General features: G+C 34.0%; 1 protein-coding gene across 7 annotated transcripts in view; it reads left to right on the top strand.

Annotated features, from left to right (window-relative positions):
* The window catches only part of NBEA (neurobeachin), a 630,249-nt gene that overhangs the window by 379,315 nt on the left and 226,881 nt on the right, over positions 1–24,053 (top strand). For all 7 annotated transcript variants that reach the window (XM_067713386.1, XM_067713385.1, XM_067713382.1 and 4 more), the window contains one exon: positions 10,586–10,710. In XM_067713386.1, coding sequence (XP_067569487.1) covers positions 10,586–10,710 — 125 coding nt within the window. The remainder of the gene's footprint in view (positions 1–10,585; positions 10,711–24,053) is intronic.

The raw sequence follows: 24,053 nt of genomic DNA, 5'->3' as shown, positions 1-24,053 counted from the left end.
GTAAATGCATGATTAAATGAACAGTTGAGATCTACCAGAATATAAACAAATGTTTAGTTGCCAAATTTGTAATCAAGGATGTTTTAGAGGGAAGACTGGCATGTGATACAGAACAAACATAGAAACATCGCGAAGAGTAATACACGATTAATTGCTAATTGGATAAGCATGAACATTTTAATGAGAGGAATAGCACATAACTAGGAATGAACAGCGCAAGTTTGGGGGACAGTCTGAGGGGAATAGAGGTTCTAAATAATGCAATAAGGGTGATGATATTGGAAAGAGGGGCACTCCATGGACCCTGCAGAGCAGACTAAAAGATTTACTTCTGCGTATCTGTCACTGCAGTTAAATGTTGCATTAAAAAATGTTAGACCTTTCAAAACTATATCTGAATTTCTGGAAAACTTCTTGTTTTAGTTTGATAGAAATGCAAAACTGTATACACTTAAAGTTGTATAACAGCTGATATAACTACTATTTATTGGTGGACTTGTAGCAAGCACTGAATGGAGAGCATTAATGAGAACTATTACTCCCGTGTAAATAAAAAAACTAATAGACAGGTTGTCATTTACATAGTGAGTGTCAGGGCTGGGATTTGAACCTTTTTCTAACTATGCTGCCTCCTGCTCCTGCTGCTGACTTCTGTGTACCATGCATTGGGCTGAACACTCTAAATACATTCCTTACAACAATTCTATAATGTAGGCTTTATTCATCCCCATTTTGTAAATGAAGTAACTGAGGTTTAGAGAATGCAACAGTGAAAATCATAAACTTAATTTTAAATAATACCAAGCAGGCATGTATCAATAAATGTTATATAACTAATAAGATACATTTTATATGAAATATTTTACGCTATTGAAAAAACATTTACTTTGCAGTAATAGATATAATTTTAAAGATAATTGAAAATTGTACTATGTAGCATAAGGATATTCCTCAAAGTTAAGCAAATCCTTTCCTGTGATTTCTTATAGTGATCAATTTCTGTCTTATGGGGAAGAATTTTTAATTATAATTTCTAAAAATAATTAAGCCTATTCACCACAGCAGTAATTATTAGGATGAAAGAATATCTGCTTTCGTCAAGTAGGATAGAATTGCTGTATAGAATTAAGTGTTTCACAAGGAATTTTACAATTTTCCTAATTAAGATAAAAGTAATTATTGCTGCCCTAAGACTGCTTAAATTGAGACTAGCTCTACTGGAAAAGGAAATGTATAAAAAGGAGTGTAGCTATTCACTAAAAAGCTTTGTATGTTGCTGCCCAAAAGTAAATAAATAAATAAAGCCTGAGCCAGAAGAGTAGTTGGTTAAAGACAAAGAGTGAAAATGCAATTCAACATTTGCTGATCAGGTGGGTCATAGAGAGCTCATTGAATAAAGTTATTTATTTTTTTTTCTTTTTGGAAACTATTTCTCTTTTCTACTTTCCAGCCCTGCCTCCTTATTTAATTCATGATTTGGAGCCACTACTTCTTTTCAAATGTTAATAAAGTGAAAGAGTTTAAGAAGTGAAAGTTATAAAAAGGAAGATGTCCCATAAAGTGTTTATCATTAAAATCTTTCCATTTGCTGGAACCAAACCTTTTCTGATCCTACCAGGCAACCTCGTTAGTAAATGTAACTGTTACAAGAAAGGAGTTAGTGGAATTCTTGTTGGGAGGCTCTTCCTCTTCAGCTCTAGATTAAGGAAAGTTCGAGAACCAACTCTACTGATCTGTCTGGATACTCAACTCCTAAATTTGTTCCTCCTCCTTTAGTGGAGATTCAGAATTTACAAACATGGTAAATAAGTATTTTGTAAGAATTGAGCCCAGTTTCCTACACAACACACAATAGCTGCTCTGGTGTCTTGCAGTAGCGTATGGAACCTGACCAGATGCTTAGGGGATTATTTTTCTCATCTATCATTTTCACATGGAAGACTATCCCTTAAATACTATAAAACCACTGTATTCCTTACAATACCAGAAAACCAGGCTCATAGGGAGTGGTGGTACACCCAAAAAGCAAAAGGAGTCACCTAAATATTTTTTGTCCCCAGAAAACTGCTTTCCATAAGAAAAGAGAAGAAAAGAAAAAGCAAATTAAAGAATCAAACAAAACATCCAGTACTCTATTAGGAGAATTTTCATTCTGCAACAATAAATAAAAAAGAAATATAAGCCCTCAGATATTATTTTAAGGACGCAATGATTTTTTTCTTGAATGATTTGCTCTGCCCTTTATCAAATAGACATTTGTCTGCCTTCAAACTTACAGTATAAATATATCTCTCTTTAAAATTAATGGACAACATCAACATGGCTTTTCAAAGGTCACCTTAAATAAACTAAGAATTTTCTTTTGTAGTATATTTTATTCTGAAAGGCTTTATTTTTCATGCACTGTGACTAAGATTATACTATCATATTTTAACCAAATGATATTGCCTTTTCCTTTTTTTGATAAAAAAGGAAATTAGGAGCAAATGTGATGCAAAGAAGTACAATGGATCGCTGCTGCAGTAAACAGTACAAGGGGAAAGGAAGGGAGAAGGTAGCATAAGCTACATATGGGACCATCCAGAGAGAACAGAAACATTAGCAGAAAGTTAGATCACAACTTGGGTCAAAATAAGAAACCTGTAATGGAAACAAAATTTTAGACAAAAAGTTTACTTTCCTACCCACTTTCTTTTTCATGCCTTTAAGATGTCTGATTTGGCTGCTAACAAAACTTTTCTCACTATTAAATATGGCTTATGCAATCTAACACACACTTTAATAATATTCACTATTTTTTCATCTAAAGCTTCATTATAGTTAATTGGAAACCTAGTTTAATTCACATATGTTCATCAATCACTATCTCCCTCTCTGTGAATCCAAAATGTTTCATAGAGTTTCTCAAGAATCATCATTCACAGTAACTACTCCCCACTGATATGCATGGGAACAAATGATATAGACAGACAGCTGTAACGCGTCCCCAGTGGTGTTTTTGGAATCCTATCTTTCCTTCCAGGTTCAGTAATACAGGGAGAGAGAACAAACTAGCCTGACTTGGAAAGACTGGCCTGAAGACTAGGATTTGGCTTTGTGAAATATGACTTTACAGTGTCAGGATGTGAGAGTACACTTTTCAAAGACAGGAAGAATGCATCTTTCAGGAGCTTCACAATCAATTTGTAATTAAATTATCAGATATAATACATGACCTCAGGTCAGAGAGGATGTAAGTGTATCAGAGAAAGGAGACTGGAAGAAGTGCTTAGTAATACATAAGAGAGTCAGAACAGTATTAATGGCTTAAGGCATATATCAAATGTGTATGTGTGTGTGTATGTGTACACACACACACTTACAGCATTGAGGTAATATATGTTACTAGGAATTGACTAAATAACCCACAAGACCTGTTAATAAAAGGCTGATGATTTTTCTTATGAAGGAGAACTAAGAGTGCCAATAAATACAGAGTTTGTTTTGCCAACATACTTTGTAACCATGTTTCATTAGCATACTCACACTTGTTTACTTGTACATTCACTTATGCAGTCAGTTGGTTCCCCATTTTTATTAAAGAGAGTATCTCATCTGTTTCCTTCTTAACACTTACAAAAAATTAACTATAAGTTTATTTATTTAAATTATGAAATAGACTGAAAGCTGCACAAAGGCACAAATCATGTCAGTTTATTCATCTATGGAAGTCTAGTACTTAGCCTATCCCTGGCTCTTAGGTGTTCAATAAATATTTGTTGACTAAAGGAATGAACATATGCAATATACACAGAGCATTCCATCTACTTCACAATTATCATTTTTCATTCAGAATAATTAGTTCTGATTATAAAGAAGCAGGAATCAGCTGTGCTGGTGCTTTAAGTGTAATATCCTCAAGATATTTTGTTTCCTTGCTTGCTCTCTTTACAGTTAGAGGCCAGTGTGGCATGAGCTAGAAAGTCAGCCAGCCTGAGGACAGATACTTCTTCTGCCACCTACTGGTTGCTTAATCTTGGGCACATCACTTAGCCTTCCTGTGTCTCCATTTCTTAATTTGTAAAATGAGTTCACTTATCTTAAAGGGAATTTATGAAGAGTAAACGACTTAATACATATGCAATGCTTAGAAAAGTACCTGGAATACAATAATCTCTCAGTAAATACTAGTCCTTCTGTAAGTATTATTATTCTAGGAACTTACTCAATTCTGGGGTTATTTACTACAGTGACATGGGACCTTCAAATCTCAGAAGTTCAACACAAGAGAAGTTTATTTCTCACTCATACTACATGTTCTGCGTGGAACCATGGGGAAGCTCTGCCCCTCGAAGTCACTCAGGGATACAAAATGGTGGAGACTCCACATCCATGCTTATTTTCTTCATTCCTACAGCGGAGGGAAGGGAACATGGCAAATTTTCATTGGCTCTTAAAACTTTTGTCTGGAAGTGACTCACCTTTCACATTTTATTAGCTGAGGAAAGTCACATGGGCATGCCTTATTTCAAAACAGATAGAGGAGTGTAATCTACAGTGTGTCCAGAGGAGGAGAGGATAACAATTTTTAACTACTAGTCTCTCAGTTAGCATTTGTGTTTTTGGTCGTTCTTGGTAGGATTAGAAGTCATGCACAGAAGTCTTGACCTCAGTGATCACCACCAGTTCTTTAGCCAAGCAGAGATTCGAGTTCTTACTGAATTTTGTGTGTATGTTTAGCAAGATATTCCTTTGTTCCTTTCACTCTTTTCTCTATTCCACTGGGTAGTTTTTGTTATCAAATATCAAGTAACCAATTAACAGTTCAGTTATTCTTTACCAGGTAAATTCAGTTTTCCCTCCAGCTTATGAAGGTGATTGATTCCTGGAAGGGGAGGAGGGACCCCTTTTAAGAAAATTAAGTGCATTCTCGTAAGTCTAAAATATAACTATCAAAAATTTCATGGAGGAAAATTATGACTTCCTGAACCCTATTTATGCTAAAATACCACCAAATTCTAATTAATGAACACCATTACATCAATAGTAACATTAATTATCATAATACAACCTAACTGGGAATCTTCCCTTCATTAGTTACTGGCTCTTTACCTCCTCTTTTCTAGCAATTATGTGCTATACTTGTAAAATCACACTCCTGAACAAAACATACATATGATACTCAATGTTTCTGTAATTCAGTCATGAAAGGCAGAAACATAGATGTAAGGACCAAAATAAATAAATAGTGGGAAATAATACATATGATATCACATTCATCCTCCCAGGTGACATCATTAGAGGTATCACATATGAGACTATCACTGCTAAAAACTTGCAAATCCAAGCAGAATTTCAGTGCAGCATGACTACCTGCACAACCATGGAGATGATGGCACAGTGGCTTCTGTATGTGTCCACCTGGATGCTCTCCAAGTGCAGGAAATCTAAATTAGCCCTCCTTCAAGAAGAGAAGTGCTTGTCAACCTAACTTAGGGTATTAAAAGAACCTCTCAGAGTACTCAAAATATACTGACCAAAATAGGCATATCACAGAGTAAAAATTTTTGATTGTGCTTACAAATTATTAATAACAATCACATCTAGAGTTAAAACTTACTAGAGTAGTCTCTATTATTATCTTTTTTCCTGGAATGCCTCACATATTACAGAAGAATATGGCAAAGTGTATCTTATTATGTTGAAATATTAAATAGGTGGAATGGTAGAGGAGCGATTTAGTTAAAGGGTCAATAATATATATTAAATTTCAGTGGGAAAGCAGAGTGAAGAATGTGTGAGTGAGAATAAAAGGAAAGGAGTATATCTTATTATACATATTATGATGTTATATCTTCAGCACCAAGAGCATTGCCTAACACAGGATAAGTACTCAGTAAATATCTTTTTGAATAGAAACATTGAAGGAAGGAGAGAAGGAAATAAGTGAGTATCCATTTTAATGAATGATACTGTTTAATGTTATTGAGAGTTGAAAGCACAACTCTCAGTACCTATTGTTATTTTATCTATACTCAGTTCCACTATCTTTAAGCTATAAATAGAAAAACAATTGTGGTTTGAAAGAAACAAAGTTGTTTTTTTTTTAAGAGTTTATGTCTGTTCAAATATTGAAAACCCCAAATATTATCAAAGACTGGACTCTCAGTAATATTAGGTTAATTTCCACATAGAAAATGGGGAAAATACTAGAAGAAAAATCAGAGAACAAATATCTAAATTTTCCCAATCCTTGCTTCCCTCAAAAAAAAAAAAGAGAGGATAATGGATTTTAGAAACTACAGATGAAAATTTTTCATTGTTGTGGTCTATTTAGATCCTCTGCCCACTTTTTAATCAGGTTGTTTGGTGTTTTTATTGTTGTTTTTGAGTTTTATGAGTTCTTTATACATTTTGGATATTATATTGTTTACCAGATATATTGTTTGCTAATATATTTTTTCTCATTTGGTAGGTTGTCTTTTCATTTTACTGATTTTTTTTTTCTCTGCAGAAGCTTTTTAGTTTGATATAATCCCACTTGTTTATTTTATTTTTGTTGCCTTTGCTTTTTGTGTCAAATCCAAAAAAATCATTGCCAAGACAAATGTCAAGGAGCTTACTGCCTGTGTTTCCTTCTAAGAGTTTTGTGGTTTCAGGTCTTATGTTTTAAAGTCTTTGACCCATTTTTAGTTGAGTTTCATGTATGGTGTAAGACTGATCTAGTTTTATTCTTTTGCATGTGACTGTTCAGTTTCCCCAACACCATTTTTTGAAGAGACTTTCCTTTCCCCATTGCATATTCTTGGCTCCTTTGCCGTAAATATCATAAATACATGGGTTTATATCTGGGCTCTCTATTCTGTTTCATTAAGTTGTGTGTCTGTTTTTATGTCAATATCATACTGTCTTGATTACTATAGCCTTGTAATATAGTTTGAAATCGGGGAGTGTGATGCCACAGCTTTGCTCTTCTCTCCCAAAATTGCTTTGTCTATTTGGGCCTTTTGTGGTTCCATACAAAGTTTAGGATTCTTCATTCTATTTCTGTGAAAAATGCCATTGGAATTTTGATGGAGATTGTATTGAATCTGTAGATTGCTTTGGGTAGCCATGTACATTTTAACAATATCAATTCTTTCAATCCATGAGCAAGGATTATATTTCCACTTTTTTATGTCTTCTTCAATTTCTTTATTCAGTGTCTTAGTTTTCATTGTACAGGCCTTTTCGCCTCTTTACTCCTAGGTATTCTTTTTGATACAGTTGTAAATGTATCAGATTTCTCTTTCTGATAGTTAATTAGCTATAGTGACTTTTTGCACATGGCTTTGTATAGCTTTTTTAGTGGTTGCTCTAATTATTACATCATATCTACATAGCTCATCACAGTCTACTGGTGGTGTCATTTTACCACTCCAAGTGAAGTATCGAAACTTCACCTCCCTTTACATTCCTTTACCCTCCCTCATTTATATTTGTCTTGACTATTACCTCTACCCACAATTAGAACCACATCAGACAGTGTTATAATTTTTGCTTCAACAGCCAAACATAATTAACAAAACTCAAGAGGAAAAGGAAATCCTATTATATTTACTTATACTTTGCTTATGTCCTTTCTTCCTTCCTGATGTTCCAATGTTCCTTCTTTTATTGCTTCCCTTATGTTTACATGATTGCTATTAGCCATTTTTTTAGACTAGCTCTGAGGCTGACAAATCTTTTTCATCATCTGAAAATATTTTCATTTCTCCTTTATTCCTAAAGGATATTTTCACTCGTTATAGGATTCTGGGTTGACAGTTCTTTTAGCACATAACAAAACTTTTACACTTCCTCTGGCCACCATAGCTTTGAATGTGAAATATGCTGTCATGGTTCATGGTATGACAAGTAATTTGAGATCGAAACCTGGATTTTTTTTTTTTTGATTTTCTGAGATATTTTTATCTCATTCAAATCTTCTATTTTAGCTGACTTTTCTCTGACATTACTCCACCAGGACAAGTGGGGCGCACTGCCTCTTCAATGCCAGGTGGAGATAGAAATCTAGGTTCCCCGCTTCCCTTCCGCTGACATCCAGGGAGTGAGTAGCTCCTCATGATGGCTTGGCAGGGGTGGGAGTTCCAGCTCCCCACGTGGTATCCACTGATGGGGGTGGCCTCATTGCTGCTGGTTAGTAGTAAAAGTCCTGACTCTCTACTATGTCTCCTCCCAACCCACCCCAGTGGGAAGAGAGAAGGATGCCTCATTACTGACCACAGGGCGTGGGAATCCAGTCTCTCCATATGGTCTCGAGTGACTCCTTGAGGGTGGGGTACCTTGTCATCAGCCAGCAGAGGTGAAAGTCCTGGCTCCCTATATGACCTTCTCTGATGCCACCCCAGTTTGGATGTTAGGGCGCCTCATTACACCATCAGGAGGCTTCAGATCTAGGCTCCCCTCTCATCCTTTGCTATTGTGTGTGTGGGGGAATGAGAGGCATAGTTTTTCTGTGGTGTTTGGCTGGAGGAAATAATTGTCTAAAAGTTTCCTGGCTTCCTAGGATGCCCTTTTCCTGGTCTTTCGGCTAGAGAAACATGCTTTTGTTGGGGCTTTTTTTTTTTTTTTTTGTCTGTACCTGTTGGTCGATCTGGGTTGCTAGCTTCTTTGCCTCCAAATCTAGGGTATATGAGACAAAAAGATAACCCAGGGAACTCACCACTTTGTTGTTCCTTGGGCCCTGTGGTCCTTAGCCAGTCTGCCTTCTGCTCCCCACATTTCAGAGTTTTGTTACGTTTGTTTTATATGTAGCGTATAAATTTTTTTTTTTAGTTGTTCTTAATGGGAGGAATAGAGGAAAGTATGTCTGTGGTCAGGAATTTGAGAAAACATTACATCTCAGGTCTCTCCTAGTGAATTCAGTTACTTAATTTTAACATACTTTTAAGGAAAATCATTATAGCAAGCTTTTAGCATTTTCTTCTTTAAACTACTAGGATTAATCTGTATTTGTAGGGATAGAAATTTTCCTATTTTAAATTAATGACAGAGGTACACTACTCATAATAATTAATCACCAGATAATCATTATTTTGACAGAAAAATAAAATTATAATTATTATGTTTAGAAAAACAAGTATATTAAATTATACTTTAAATGATTATAATTTTAATGTTCTTTTTATATATCCCTTATATTGATATATTCTTTTACAATTAAGCTATAGAAAACAAAATTAAATAGCCATAAAATCTAAATTTTTTTCAGAAGTAAATTATTGTTCTCACTGACTATACTTCTCTGTAGATTTTCAAAGTAAAAAAAAATTGTTTTAATTAATTCATTGAATATTTATTAAAAACATAGTATGTGCCAGACGTTGTGCTAGAGAGATAATGATGAGCAAAATATATAGTTTCCATCTTAATCAAACACAGTGTTCTCCTACAGTAAAATATCAAAATAAAAACTGAAATCAAATCTTCTATGAAAGCATTTTATATGTTTTTATGAATAGTGCTGCTCAAGAAAATTAGAATTTTATCTTTTGAGTATATTATTCCAGATACTATACAGAAAAAGACAGACTTCTCAAGCAGTAGCATTTATCACTGTTTATTAAAATTAAATTGAAAACAAAAATGATACCATGAAATGTTCCATTGATATACAATGAACATATTTCAGTAGTTTCTGAAATATCTTGTAGATTTTTAATATTGTTTAAAGTGTAACATAGTTTAGACAGTGTTACCAACGATGGCCATGGCTGTTAATGGTTTATATTAACTGAAAGCTGTAAATTCATCCAAGGACTCTGTTAGCGTTAGAATAATAATTTACCAAGACAATTACCACGTACTGGCATTTTTTTGCAGCTCTAATTCAGTATTATTAATAATGGATAAAATTGCACTTTTCTCATGTTGCTGTGGGCAGTAGGGAATTATTTCAATGAATATTTCAGCACATTATTTTAATCATTCTTCCACCAAATCCAAGTGGGCAATATTTTATAGTTCTTAATTCAGTGTACTAAGAAACCATGGTCATTAAATTGTGAACTATTTGTAGTGAGGTCTATCCTGTGATTTACAAGCCTTGTTAAAAACAGTGTAAAAGAATGCAAACTGTGCCATTAATACTTGTAATTTGATGCTGCATTTGTTACTAAACGCCCAGTGATGAATCTTTTCAGTAGAAGGAAGAACATTGTAAAGAAAGCAGAGCTGAATGTTATAATGCCTAAAATATGAGAATGTTACTATTTTAAGTTTTGTTCATTTGTAGAGGAAACATATGTATATAAACACAGTTGTAAAACATAGATATCTCAAAAGTTATCTTAATTTTCCAATGAGACCAAAGAAATAAAGATTTAACTGTATTAGTTATTAATTTAGAAGAGTTAAATTTACCATAGTTTATAATATGTAATGTCATTCATGTTCCTGATGAATTGAATAGAGAAAATATTTAATCCTTATAAAAAGAAAATGTGCAAAGCTTTTAAAATTTATTGTGTAAGCAGTCTGTGAACGTATATAACTTGAAAAAATGTACTTCCAGTTATACATCATTATTAATAGTTATTATTGTTTTTTATCTTCCCATTCTTAGCCAACTGCACGATTTCTGGCGTTTGGATTACTGGGAAGATGATCTTCGTCGAAGGAGACGGTTTGTCCGTAATGCATTTGGCTCCACTCATGCTGAAGCATTGCTCAAAGCTGCAATAGAATATGGTGAGTACCAGTGCCTCTCACACAAAAATACTCCTGGATGTGAGGTGACTCTTTGTGGTTGATAGTTCTTTTTTTTCACTAGCATTTAAAATTCTCCATGTCATAAGCCAAAAATGTTATGTTCTGCTTTATCCTTCAGCATCATTTAAGTTATACTCAGTCAACCCAATATTTCTCCCACTTGATGTATGTTAGACTCTTCAGCTTCTCTGTGATAGATTAGAAGCCTCTACATAGTTGGTTATTACCCAGCATCCTTCTCATAGAGCCTAAAACAAGAGTAAAATCATTTTCCTTTTCAGCGTCTTTCAGACTTTGATCTTTCAAACTTTTTCACCCAACGTGGAAAAAACAATGTACTACTGTAAGTGTGTATTCAGATTTATATATTTTTACGTATAATTTGTGTGTGTATGTGTGTATATATACATATGCATACTGTGTGAATATAAATATATACGTGAAATATATAGGCAAATATGTGTACTGTTATGTATATACATATACACATGCACATACTTGTGTATTTAACTGAAACAAATGTCTTACTGATAATCTCATTACATGGCATTCTGTAGTTTAACCCTATTCTATTCTGTTATTTTCAGTTTAATAAATAAATCGTGCCTCAGTATGCCCATTAGGTTCCCAGCCCTCCAATGGATTGCAAATAAAGTTTGAAAAAGACCATCCAACATTAAAGATATCATCCATTATCACACTACAGTAGAACTGCACCCTAAGTTGTCCTTTATAAAATGTACAATAAATAGTAAATATCAAAATACTTTTTGTAATTAAATAAAAACCCTGCTACTTTAGATTGCTATCCACCAAGAAGTATGCATAGGGCTATTCTCTCTGTTCACCTACTTTTTTAAAATTTATTTATTTATTTTTGGCTGCATTGTGTCTTTGTTGCTGCGCGCGGGCTTCCTCTAGTGGCGGTGAGCGGGGGCTACTCTTCTCATTGCGGTGGCTTCTCTTGCTACAGAGCACGGGCTTTAGGCGTCCGGGCTTCAGGAGTTGTGTCTCGCAGGCTCTAGAGCACAGGCTCAGTAGTTGTGGCGCACGGGCTTAGTTGCTCCGCGGCCTGTGGGATCTTCCCAGACCAGGGCTCGAACCCATGTGCCCTGAATTGGCAGGCAGATTCTTAACCACTGCACCACCAGGGAAGCCCAGTTTACCTATTTTTAAATGCTCTAAAAAGTTTAAGTTTGATTGATAATATAATTTTATAAACCATATACACTCAGAAAATAACGTTATTGAACACTGTCCATATGTTTTTGTTATTGACTACTTTTGTTCTCACAATCACTTGGGTTTTTATTATTTTAATTTTTATTTATTTGAGAGTAATAAATGAGCCATATGTTTTAAAATTTACCCTAATATATAACACAGGTTGCCATTCATGTTCTTGATGGATTGAACAGGGAAAATATTGATAAAGTTAAAAAGTAACTTTATACAGTAAAAGTAACTGCAGGAGAGAATATGCTTTAAAAAAAAATTATAGTTGACTTGTACTGTAGGGGATTTCTTTAATCAACTCAAAAAAAATCACCTAAGGATTCTAGCACCTAAGGATTTAGCACCAACTTAAAATGAGTTATTATCTTTATGTTCTACAGAAGAGATTCTTAGAAATATCTACTTAAAGTGGCATGCTTTATAATATGAACTTAAAAATTTTTAACTTCATTTCATATTCCCAACCATTTAGGCATTTTCATCAATTCATCTTGAATTCATCTCATTAGAAATTAGAAACATCTAAAGACACCTTGTAACAGGGGTTAGGCTAGAGTGATATTATTAGTGACACTGTGTTGCCAATACCTTAATTATATAGGATTCACATTATTACTACATTCAATGTTCTACAGGTTGCTTTTAGAAAGGGTCTGTTAGAAAAATATTCCTTTTGGTTTTCTATAAAAATGGATGCCTTATTTTGTATGTTCAATTTGTAAAATGTCTTTATTATTAAACCAGTGTCAAAGCTTATAAGAAACATATTTAAATTTTTTTATATTGACTTTTTTTTTTTTTTGCGATATGTGGGCTTCTCACCGCTGTGGCCTCTCCTGCTGCGGGGCACAGGCTCTGGACGCGCAGGCTCAGCGGCCATGGCTCACGGGCCCAGCCGCTCCGCGGCATGTGGGATCTTCCCAGACCGGGGAACGAACCCGCGGCATGTGGGATCTTCCCAGACCAGGGAACGAACCCGCGGCATGTGGGATCTTCCCGGACCGGGGCACGAACCCGTATCCCCCGCACTGGCAGGTGGACTCTCAACCACTGCGCCACCAAGGAAGCCCCTATATTGACCTTTTTTTAAGACTGTCATGTCATGTTTTAGTAACATAGTAACCACTGTTAATGAACCTAAATTAAAAAATAATATTCTGATTTTGAAACAGATGAAAGATGTAGGTGATAGGAAACATCCTCTGTGTGTAGTATGAACGTATTTTAAAATATGTAGTGGTTTATGAATTTGAAATAGTGGATCATCAGCAGTATTCCAAACCTGTTATCTCTCCTGAGTTGTGTTCTTTGATAAAAGGAAAGTAAGGTATGTTTCTATTTTATACGTATCTAGAACAAAGACCACACGTATGCCATAAAATATTCAGGACATCTACATGATACCCATGCCAGATTTACTTCGTGGTCATTCTTGGGGTTAAGGTCGGGTAGTGGAAGACAAAAGAGAACAGAAACAATTCTACCTCCAAAAGTAACTCTAGAGCACACCTCTTTGACTTCACATTTGTGAACTTCTAGAAGTGGGTAGAGAGTAGGGAGTAAAATATGGAGGATATGAAGAGGTGAGTGGAAAGTACTCCCTGGGGTGATCTGTACATAGAAATAGAAGGAGGAATTACAAACTGCCAAGAGAAAAACATAACATTGTATCTTCTTCCAAACTCTTAATGTGCCTTCTAACCTATGTTTAAAGTATTTCCTCAGAAGAATAGGAAGTAAATGTCAGTAATTATTACAAAGCACTTTATCCAATGAAAATAGATGTTGAAAGACTTAATTGAAAACATATTTTGTATATTTTAGAGAAAGGCTTTTATATGCACATATTGCCAGAACATTCATATAAAACTAACAGAACTCAGCCCATCATCTGGTCACTCTGCCTGCCATTAAACATTTAAATGTGTTTTAAGTACCTTAAAGTCTGGCAGTGTATAGACTAACATCTGAAAGATTTAATGTTTTGGTTTGTGTAGGCATAGATAAAGGGTATATTTATAGCACAAACCTACTAATTTTGAGAGAGCTTCTAGAACAAATTGAAATTCAATTTATTTCTTCCTCTTAATTTAATAATTAAAGTATCTCAAATTCTACCTTGAAAGTTAAATATTAAATGCACAGAAACTCTGCAGTAATCTATGGTCAAAAATTTTTTTCTATTCATCTACATTGTGGCAACAAAATTGTTTTAGGAACAAAAGATTTAATGAATGGAACTTTCAGTATGGCTAGAAGTATTTGAATCAGTGATCAAAGTTTTCAGAATTTTAACCAAGTTGTACAAGCTGAGGGAATAACCTAAAATTACTTAAATAGGGAATATTTACATGGCCATCAAAGCAATCCCTGAGATCTGATCACTGGTCATGTCTCTCTGTTCCTGTAGTACACTATGTTTCAAGAATGTGAGCCTCTATTAATGTATTGTAATAGAAGTGAAACTGAATTTGCAAGCTTAATGTTTTAACAAAAATGTTTTGAATCACTTGACTTTTCCTTTAATTCAAACAGTTTAGCTTAAATTATAGTTAAACTTTAATGTGATGGGCAGAAACATTTAGCTGTAATTTAAATTTCATGACATTCTATTTAGGCAATTTATTTGGAGCCACAAGACAAATATATTAACAATACTTTCTTTTAAATGAGCAAATAATCAGAATTAGATATATTTCCAAGGAGACAAAAAGGACAGTTATTGTACTTCATATTTGCTTTGCAAAGCTTTCTCTTCCATTTCATTATTAAAACTTTTGGTTGACCTTTTTCAGTTGGAAAACATCCTTAACACTGATGGAGTTTTTCATGCTTCTTAGTAATACTAATGAGTTGAATAATTTATGAGGTTGTCATGTGCAAAAGATTTGGTGTGATTTGATATACTTTTCAGCCTCTAGTGTTGGAATGTGATTAATAAAAACCTAGAGGCATGTAATTTTTTTTGCTGGTGTTTAATGCTCTAATTTCATATGTATTGAATGTGTTTTTTGGGTGTTTTCTGATAGTAAAATCTCATACAAGTGCAAATTTAATTGATTACCGGGAATTTTACAGACCATAGCAGTGGAAGAATATAAGGAAAATATTTTAAACTATAAATTCATTTTCTGATCTGCAGGGCTTTCTTCTTCAGGGCAAATTAGCTAATAAGGAAATGATTGAAAAAGGAGGATTTTGTATATTGTTTGTATGTTTAAATAAAACCTAAACCAGACAAATTTTGGTCCATTTCTGATGCTGAAAGATTATGGTGTCAAAGAATAGTTAAAATCTTAATGTTTGGTTGTCTTTGTTGATTGTCTATTACCATGTAGGACTCTGTTCCCTTTCCATGAAATTATAGTGGAGCAATGTTTCATCAGAGCCTAAGATCTCAAGCTCCATGTCTGCGATCAAAGCCATCATCCTAAATAGGTCTGATCAGGCTTCGCAGAGGAGGGCAGGCTGTTTTAGCCAGAGGAACAAAAAAAATGGAGCAAAGATGACAAAATTAATCATTCATTTCTTTGGCAATAAATAATAAGATATGCTGAGAACTGCAAATGAGAACATCCTTAGGTTCCTCAGAGATGTATCTGCTTAACACCCAATTTATCTAAGCTTGTGAAGCCATCGAGATATGACCTTGATGAATAAAAAGCAGCTCTGTAGTGAATCTGGAATTAAATTAGTTTTGATGGTGTATGCATGGCTACTGTAAGGTGCTACTGGCAGTCATCAAGAAATAAGAAAACACCGAGAATAAAAAAGTACTAGTGCAGCTATATACAGTTGTTGAGACAGGAGCTTCAAATTATCTGACTTCATTTTTTTCTGACTTCAGGTTTTTGAAGAGTTTACATTTATAATAGTTGGAAACGATGATTTGATTGTTTTACCGAGTGGTTTATTGTTTGTACCATGTAGTCTCTAGCAAATGTCTTCTTATTGTTCATTGATATGTCCGTTTTAGTTGGTGTATTATTAATTAAATCTTCATATCTGGAATGAAATAGATGATATGATTATTGTTAAAATAATTTATTGAAAAGTTAATGATGTAAATTTTTTACAAGCGAGAGAAAGGCATACATGGAGTCATCTTTCAGCTCTTTTTTGATGCCAGTGTCATATTTTAATACAGTCTTATCTTCACCCTATGGTTTTATAGTCTCTTAAAATAATTTAAATGGATTATATAAATGCTGACTTATAAAATATGCTTATAAAACACATTTTAAAGTTTTTGTGTAACAGCATTTTCATATCAACAATGGTTTTAACAACTCCCCTGTTTTTATGTGAAGCTTCAGATGGAAGGCTTTAAACTGATTCAGAGGAATCAAGTGGCTTCATTAATTTAAAAGCATTTATTGAATATCTTGTCCATGCCGTGCATGCACTAAATGTTGAATACAGAGGCTGAGGCACAATTTCTGCCTTCTCACAGCACATAGTTTAGTGCAGTGTGTCTCAGCAGGGGTGGAAGTCAGCGTGTGCTACTGGCATCTAAAGGGTAGACACCAAGAATTCTGCTAGAATACCTGACTATTCACTGGGCAGCTCCCCAGAATGACAACCAAAATCCAGCCCAAAACATCAGCAGTGCCTAGGTTGAAAAATCCTGGTCTAGTGGAAAGAAATAAGCAGTTCTCGTAGAGGGAGGTGGTACTTCATAAAGGAACACAGGGAAGGTGACTAACGCTGGACCTATTGGGTTGGAGTCAGCTTCACAGAAATAATTACTTATGAACTGACTTGAAAGAAGATTAGGAATTTACCAGGTGAGCAGGGAAGAGCAGAGTTAATAACAGAAATTTCCAAGACATGGAGGCATAAAAGACCCTAACTTACTTCTTTGAATGACCTCAATATTTTGCACTTGGTAATAGGTCACCTTGTAAAGTTATCAGAAAGTATTTTGATTTTAAGTATTTTATATTCTGAGATAAAAGAAAAACCACTTGAGGACAGGAATCATATCTTTCACCTATTCCATTTAAAGCATCCACATTAATACAATTTTTTGTACTTAGTTGCTGTCTTTTATTTAATTGATAATTCATTCATTTCAACATACACAGTATTTTAACCACATTCATTCATCCTTTTCAATAACAGCATTGAAGTATGATAGTCTACAGAATAGGTCTATAAGTACAGCATTTTCAAATTCTGAAATATGTTTTTTATGTCTGTACTTTATTTCCAGTTAGAGCATCAAAAGCCACTAAAGATAAGGAGCTGACAAAATTATAGTAATAGATCTATTGCTAAGTGGCATGGAGCTGCTCATAATCTTGCTTATATTTTTAGACTAATTTTTATAAAGTGTACATAAAATTACATTTATAAATAATTAAAATACAGTATGATAGATATTTTCATCAAGTTGTATTAAAAATGGTATGCAAACTCAGTGAAGAGGGCTGGCTAACTGAAGAAATAAATTTTAGCTAAACTTGAAAGGATAAATGGATATCTACCCAAGACAGTAAGTGAGGTGGTGGTAACATGGAGGAAGGGACCGCACAACATGATGTGTCCAGGGAATGAAAGTGGTGCTGCTTGATGGAACACAAGATAGTGTGGGGAGATCGTACAAAGATGAGCTGAAAAGGCTGCTTGGAACTATACTGTGAAGGGATCTGTCAATAGACAGAGCTATTAAAGGATTTTTATTTGGGAAAATGACACACTATAGAAATTAAGTGGCATGCTAACTAATAAATGGTAGATAGAGCAAAATCTCAATCTAAATACCGTGATTTTCCTATACAGTGTGTTGCTGTAGATAAATTTGGAATTTTCCCAAGTGTATGAGCATTATTGAACCTCCCCTCTCTAAAAGTTTACCTGCTAAATTTTGGCCCACTCGTACAGCCTGTCATCCACAGAGATTTATCAGTACAGGTGAACTTAGAGTCGTTCACAGACTGTGCAATCAATGTCATGTATAAAAACATAATTTAAAATGTCTTTAGGGCTTCCCTGGTGGCGCAGTGGTTGAGAGTCCGCCTGCCGATGCAGGGGATGCGGGTTCGTGCCCGGTCCGGGAGGATCCCACATGCCGCGGAGCGGCTGGGCCCGTGAGCCATGGCCGCTGAGCCTGCGCGTCCGGAAAGTCTTTAGTGTTTTTAAAAGTGCTTTCGATAACCTATACCAGCACCATCTCTTAGCTATCCCAGTTTTTAATAGTTAAAGAGAAATTCCTGTTAATTACGTCTTCCTTCCATGTCTCTGAACCAGTTGCTTATCTATCCAAAACATCTCCTACCCCCCATTTCTCAGAGTTTTAAAGTAAATTTTCCACACTGCATTTTGTGTCAGGCTTAGAAAAGAAACACCAAGCATCATTCCCCAGGTTAATGCCATCCACTGCCAGGGGAAGTCTCCCCACCCTTTAAGCCCTCATTCAAGCTGTCCAGTTCATCTTTTCTTTCATTCCAAGAATGCCAAAACTTTCTTCCTTCCATTCTGCTACTCATTGGCTATCTACCCCTCTTGACTCAGGATGAAAGGTTTCTTTCCTTTGTTCATTTTCCCCTCCCTCCCTCCCTCCCTCCCTCCCTTCCTTCCCTCCTTCCTTCCTTCCTTCCACCTTCCCTCCCTTCCTTCCTTCCTGAAAAGAAACATAGTCATTGTGGAAAATCCAGAAAACGCAAAACAATTTTAAAGAAGGGGGAAAAAGTCACTCATAGACAGCCGTCAAGATAGCTGCCTTTACCATTTTAATGTATTTATTCCTGCTGGTCTTTTTCTAAGCATACTTTAATATAAGGACCAAACACTATGCTATGTACTCAGACAGTCACGAAGATGAATAATGCATTATCTCTGCTCTTCATGATATTTAGAGGGTTCCAAACTAGCCCAAGTTTTCTATATGTTTTAGCACTTTTTTCCACAGGTAAAGTGTGCCATGTGATTTTCAATGTAATGAAATCCTATTTAAAATATTTTAAAATCACCCTAACTTAATGGCTAATCAAAATCCTACCACATAATATTCTCCTACCACAGAGATTCTATGTTTATCATCATGTATATTTTTAAAATATGGCTTATCAAATTTCCCTTAAAAAGCATAGAATGCAGTTTTCTACATTTACTCCATTAAGATTATTAAGTTAGCATTTCATAGTTACATAATGCTGTACTTAAATTCAATAATATTTTCTTGTACCCTTTTTAATTGCATTTTTACTGTTTAAAAATGCTATTTATGAATATCCCCTTTGTTGGTCTGCTCTAAGAAATATTGCTTATATATGAATATTTTGAATTAGGAATAAATGAAATTCCGTTTTTGCTGTCAGAACCAAATTGTAAAAATGCATTGCATGTCTTTGAAAATCAGTATACTCTATTAGCAGGCCTGTCAATATAAAAAGTGCATTCCCTTTCCACCTCTTGCTCTAATAACCTCTTCTGTGTTACTCTGAGGCAGTTCACATAATCAGAGTATATTGTCAGCTTACTGGAGTTGGGGAAGCATGAAATGAAAATCACGTTAATATTGATCCAATTCTTTTACTTGCAAGTGTCCTTGATGTCCTTCTCCACAGAGCAATAATTGTTGATGTTAGGTAGCCATTTTCTTTTATTTCTTATAGTCCAGTAAATCATTTACAAGCATAACTAATGTGAATAAGAACTTACCACTTAGAATAATAATCTGTGAACATTCCATCTTATTAATGTCCATATTGCTAATTCTGGATATTTACTCTGCCATTGAAATAAGTTCTTCAAGCTTTTCAGAGAACAGCCTACCTGCAGATGTAATGTTTATGTCTAGTTTAAAACAGTCGAAAGTCTGTACAAGTTACTCATGCTGTACTCTAATTTTATGTGATATAACAATGTATTAAAATGGACCATAAATAGTAATATCAGTTATTGATTCAGGTAAGCATTACCATTTCTGAATCAAATTCATTATAAATTTGAAGCTGGTATCTTGGTAGTTTTATGGTGATATAGATAATATCTATTTTGAATTACAAAATATATTCTCTGTCAACAGAAATGAATTGAAGTGAGAACCATGGTTAAATCCAATGCATTCAGACTAAATTACTCACAACTAAGAAGTGAAGAATTTGATGTGTAAACTGTCCAGATTTTTTATCTGTATTAATTAAATTTAGTCAATAACTATTCAGATTTTTACGTAAAGTGTGTTTGAAACAACAAATAGAAATTGTTTATTTGAATAGAAACAGTCTATTTCATTTATAGAAATACTTGCTTTCATAAAAAGATTTTGTATTGATAAAGTGAGGCTCCTGACTCAACATCAAATATAAAAGAGCTGAGTTTTCCAGTCATTCTTTCCAGTAGTGTTTTGTTGGTTTTTTGTTTTGTTTTGTTTTGTCTTTTGCGGTACGCGGGCGTCTCACTGTTGTGGCCTCTCCCGTTGCGGAGCACAGGCTCCGGAGGCGCAGGCTCAGCGGCCACGGCTCACGGGCCTAGCTGCTCCGCGGCACGTGGGATCCTCCTGGACCAGGGCACGAACCCGTGCCCCCTGCATCGGCAGGCGAACCCCCAACCACTGCGCCACCAGGGAAGCCCTCAAATAGTGTTTTTATTCTGTATCACTAACAGTCCTTACCATTAGGATTTTTCTATTGCAAAGACTGTTTTTTCTTTAATCCTGTTCTATACAGAAGATGATTTTTTTTTTTTCAGTCCTTGGCCTTCAGCAGGTCTTTCCTTCTATGTCATCATCATTTACGTTACTTAAGAAAGGAAATACTATGTCTGTGCTATAAAGTCAAAGGCAAAATTTAATTTTGAATTTAAATTATTTACAAAGAAAAATACTTTTCAGTAAATGATTGTTACAGTGAAGTTTGTTCTATGTATGTACTACTGCTTTTATCTCACATTAAGATTGACATAAAACATTTTTGAGTGTTAGGTTTCTCAATACAACAAAAAACATTCTTTCATCTTGTTTAAAATGTTCAAAATTGTAAAATTCTCAGTAATAGATTGATTCATACGTATTATTGCACAAGATCATATCACCATATTTAATGTAATTAGTTGGGAGTATTTATCTTAAAATCTTTTCCTTTTAGTGGAAATTAAATAATATCATTGGAGTTACTAAAAGTGCTGTTCTGTAAAGATATTTGTTGCTCTGATTTCAGCTTTAATGAGAAAAAATAATGTCTATTTAAAATTTCCCAAAGTATTTATGTGTCATTAATACTCCTAAAAGAAGTATTTAGGTTTGAAAATGAATTGCAGCATTTTCTCTTACGTAAGGGGAGATTTTTGTCAAAACACATTTCCCAAGCTAAAAATGTTGTGAAATGGTGTATATTGAAAAGAATTTCTCCTCCAAAAAAGACTGCCATCTTAAACTGATTTCAAGATGTTTAGAAACATTAGAATTTCCTGATATTACATTTAGATAAAATTAAAATGAGACTAAATTTCCATTCTTCCCATTTCCTTCCAGTGATGGAAGAAAAGTATGTATTAAATGGCTCATCTTTATAATTCTCTAAAACAAATTGAGATATCAACTTTGTTGAGAAAGCAGTTTTTTCCTTATCCAAGATATTAAGAACACTTATATTCTTAAGATGCCTATATACAAAATCAAAAATGCATGTCAAATATATTGATGCTTATGTAATTTTATTTAATAATATCTTTAAATGAATAATATGGTTATTGAGGGAAAATCAGTTTTTAATGTAAGCTATTTACACTCCATTCAGCTTTACAAACACTTCATGGTACCTGCCTACACACTATCCTTGCTGTCTTCAGGAATTATCTGATCTAGGGGAGGTGTTGAAGGCTCGTATTGCCTTGTAATGAATATAAACAGTGTTACAACAGCATAATGGAGGGAAGAAGATTAATCCCAATTGAAGGAAAGGAAACCATTATTTGTTGAATACTCATTATTGACTAGGTATTGTGCTAATAAGACCTTAGACGCATCCGTTATCTTATTTGAGTTTTTAAATCCTCACGTCAGCCTGCTTTTTTCCCCCTTTATATAAATCTTAGGCAGCATTATTGTAAGCAATAAAGCATTGGTTGTATTCTTGTTCATTTTTAAATTATGTACTTAGTAAACTTCTAATACTCTTGTTAGTTTATTTTATCAACATTTTAACAAACATTTTGAGAGCTTATTATATAAATAATATTCACACATTTCACAGTATTTCAGCATTCATTGTCTATTTCAACATTGCAATAATCCTGTGAGAGTTCAGTTAAAAAATACTTGGTTCTCTTTCAACGGGGTAGGAAACTGAGGTTAGGAGATTGGTCTGGATATATTTGTAAAATACTTTTTTAATGGATGTTTGCAGGAAAAATAAAGTAAGAATTGAGAATCACACAGTCCACCTTACTCATTTATGAGGAAACTGTAAAGGACATAAAGAGAAAAGTAACTTTTCTTAAGTACTGTACATATAAAATGATTAATATGCAAATTATGTTTGTATTTTCATGTGCTCACTCAACAAATATTTATTGATTACCACTTTTTTTTGACACTCGATACACTGGAAATTAAAATCTAATACGAGAATACCTACATAAAAGACTTAAGAAAAATATCAAAAAATAATATATTTTGACTTATAAGATACAAAATTTATACAGTGAAGAGAAAAATCAACTAAACTGCATTCTGAACGACAGAGCAGGTAAGAGAATTCCATGTAAAAGAAATTACACATGTCAGACTTAAAGGTCTGAAACAGTGTGGCATGTTTGGGAACAGAAGCATTCAGCTCTTGGGGAATATAAAGTGTGAAGAGGTCAAATCGGTAAATTAGTGAGATATTAAATAAGCAGGGGCCAGCTCATGAGTCTTACACCATGTACTTAAATTGTACAGATCAAATAACATGGAAAATGTGTTCTTACAGAGTAGATATACATAATATAGGTAGATAAGTAGATAGGTAGGTAGATACACATGTATGTTCATGTATCATTTTAATAAATGAAAATTAAAGCCATATTTCCATACTCAATGGAAAATAAATGATAACTATAATATAAAACTGGTAAGAAGCCCCTGCTACACTAAAATTGGCTTGTTATGGGTTTATATCTTTTCTCTTCGTGCGTTAACCACACAGACATGATTTATTGTTTCCCTATTATTATAAATTACTTTTTTCCTTATTGGTATAGATGTTTTGGAGTTGTCTATAGAATAATTCCTTAAACAGAAATAAACTACTTTATAGTATTTTTCTTTACATTAACTGTTTATGTGTATCAATAGAAAAAGACATGATGGGCAAATGAAATTTCTTTGCCTTAATTGCCCAGACTTTCCAGTTAGACATATTCTCTGAATATTATCAAGATAAGTTAATGTCTCCAATTTATCACTTCTATATTTTGACTTACCCTTGTTTAAAATAACAATATAATTTTAAATGATAATTAATAATTATTATTATAGTAGTAATAATGCTAAAGTATAATAACAGTACTAAAAACAGAAACATCATTTTCTCGTTACTTCACTTTTAAAATATACTTTGTTTCACGTGGATCCTTATTATTAAGAGAAATATTACAAAAGAGGAGCTTCATTTAAGTTCATGTAATGCAGTATTCTATATTAGATGGCATTTTCACATACAGAGCTTTAAGCATATTTACTTACTAAGGAATCTAATGTGTATAGGATGTTTTCCTGTATTTGTTATTTGTAGCATGATGTGGAAAATAAGTGTAATTTTTGGATTTGGCTTCATTAATCTATAATTTGGTGGAATTTTTTATTCTGAAACCTTTCAAATTTTATGGCATTTTAATGTTTTCTTAGAAAATAAGGGTGTATGTCCAGCCTATCCAGCTTAACACATAATTCACATTTTCAAAGCTAAGGCATTCTGGTGGTTTGTGGTACTCGCTTGTTAATTTCCTGATGCATGGCTAAAGAGGCCAAGAAGTGCACTCAGTCTAACACGTCTTCTGAAGATAGATGATCTCAAATAAATTCTCTTCCCAATCAGATTTTGATTTGCTGGGTGTTAAACCAATTCTTTCTAAGGACAGTGTTTATAAGCCTTGTA

The sequence above is a fragment of the Pseudorca crassidens genome, chromosome 18, assembly GCF_039906515.1.
Source record: "Pseudorca crassidens isolate mPseCra1 chromosome 18, mPseCra1.hap1, whole genome shotgun sequence".
In the NCBI taxonomy this organism is placed as follows: domain Eukaryota; kingdom Metazoa; phylum Chordata; class Mammalia; order Artiodactyla; family Delphinidae; genus Pseudorca; species Pseudorca crassidens.
This window is presented reverse-complemented; position numbering and strand designations above follow the sequence as displayed.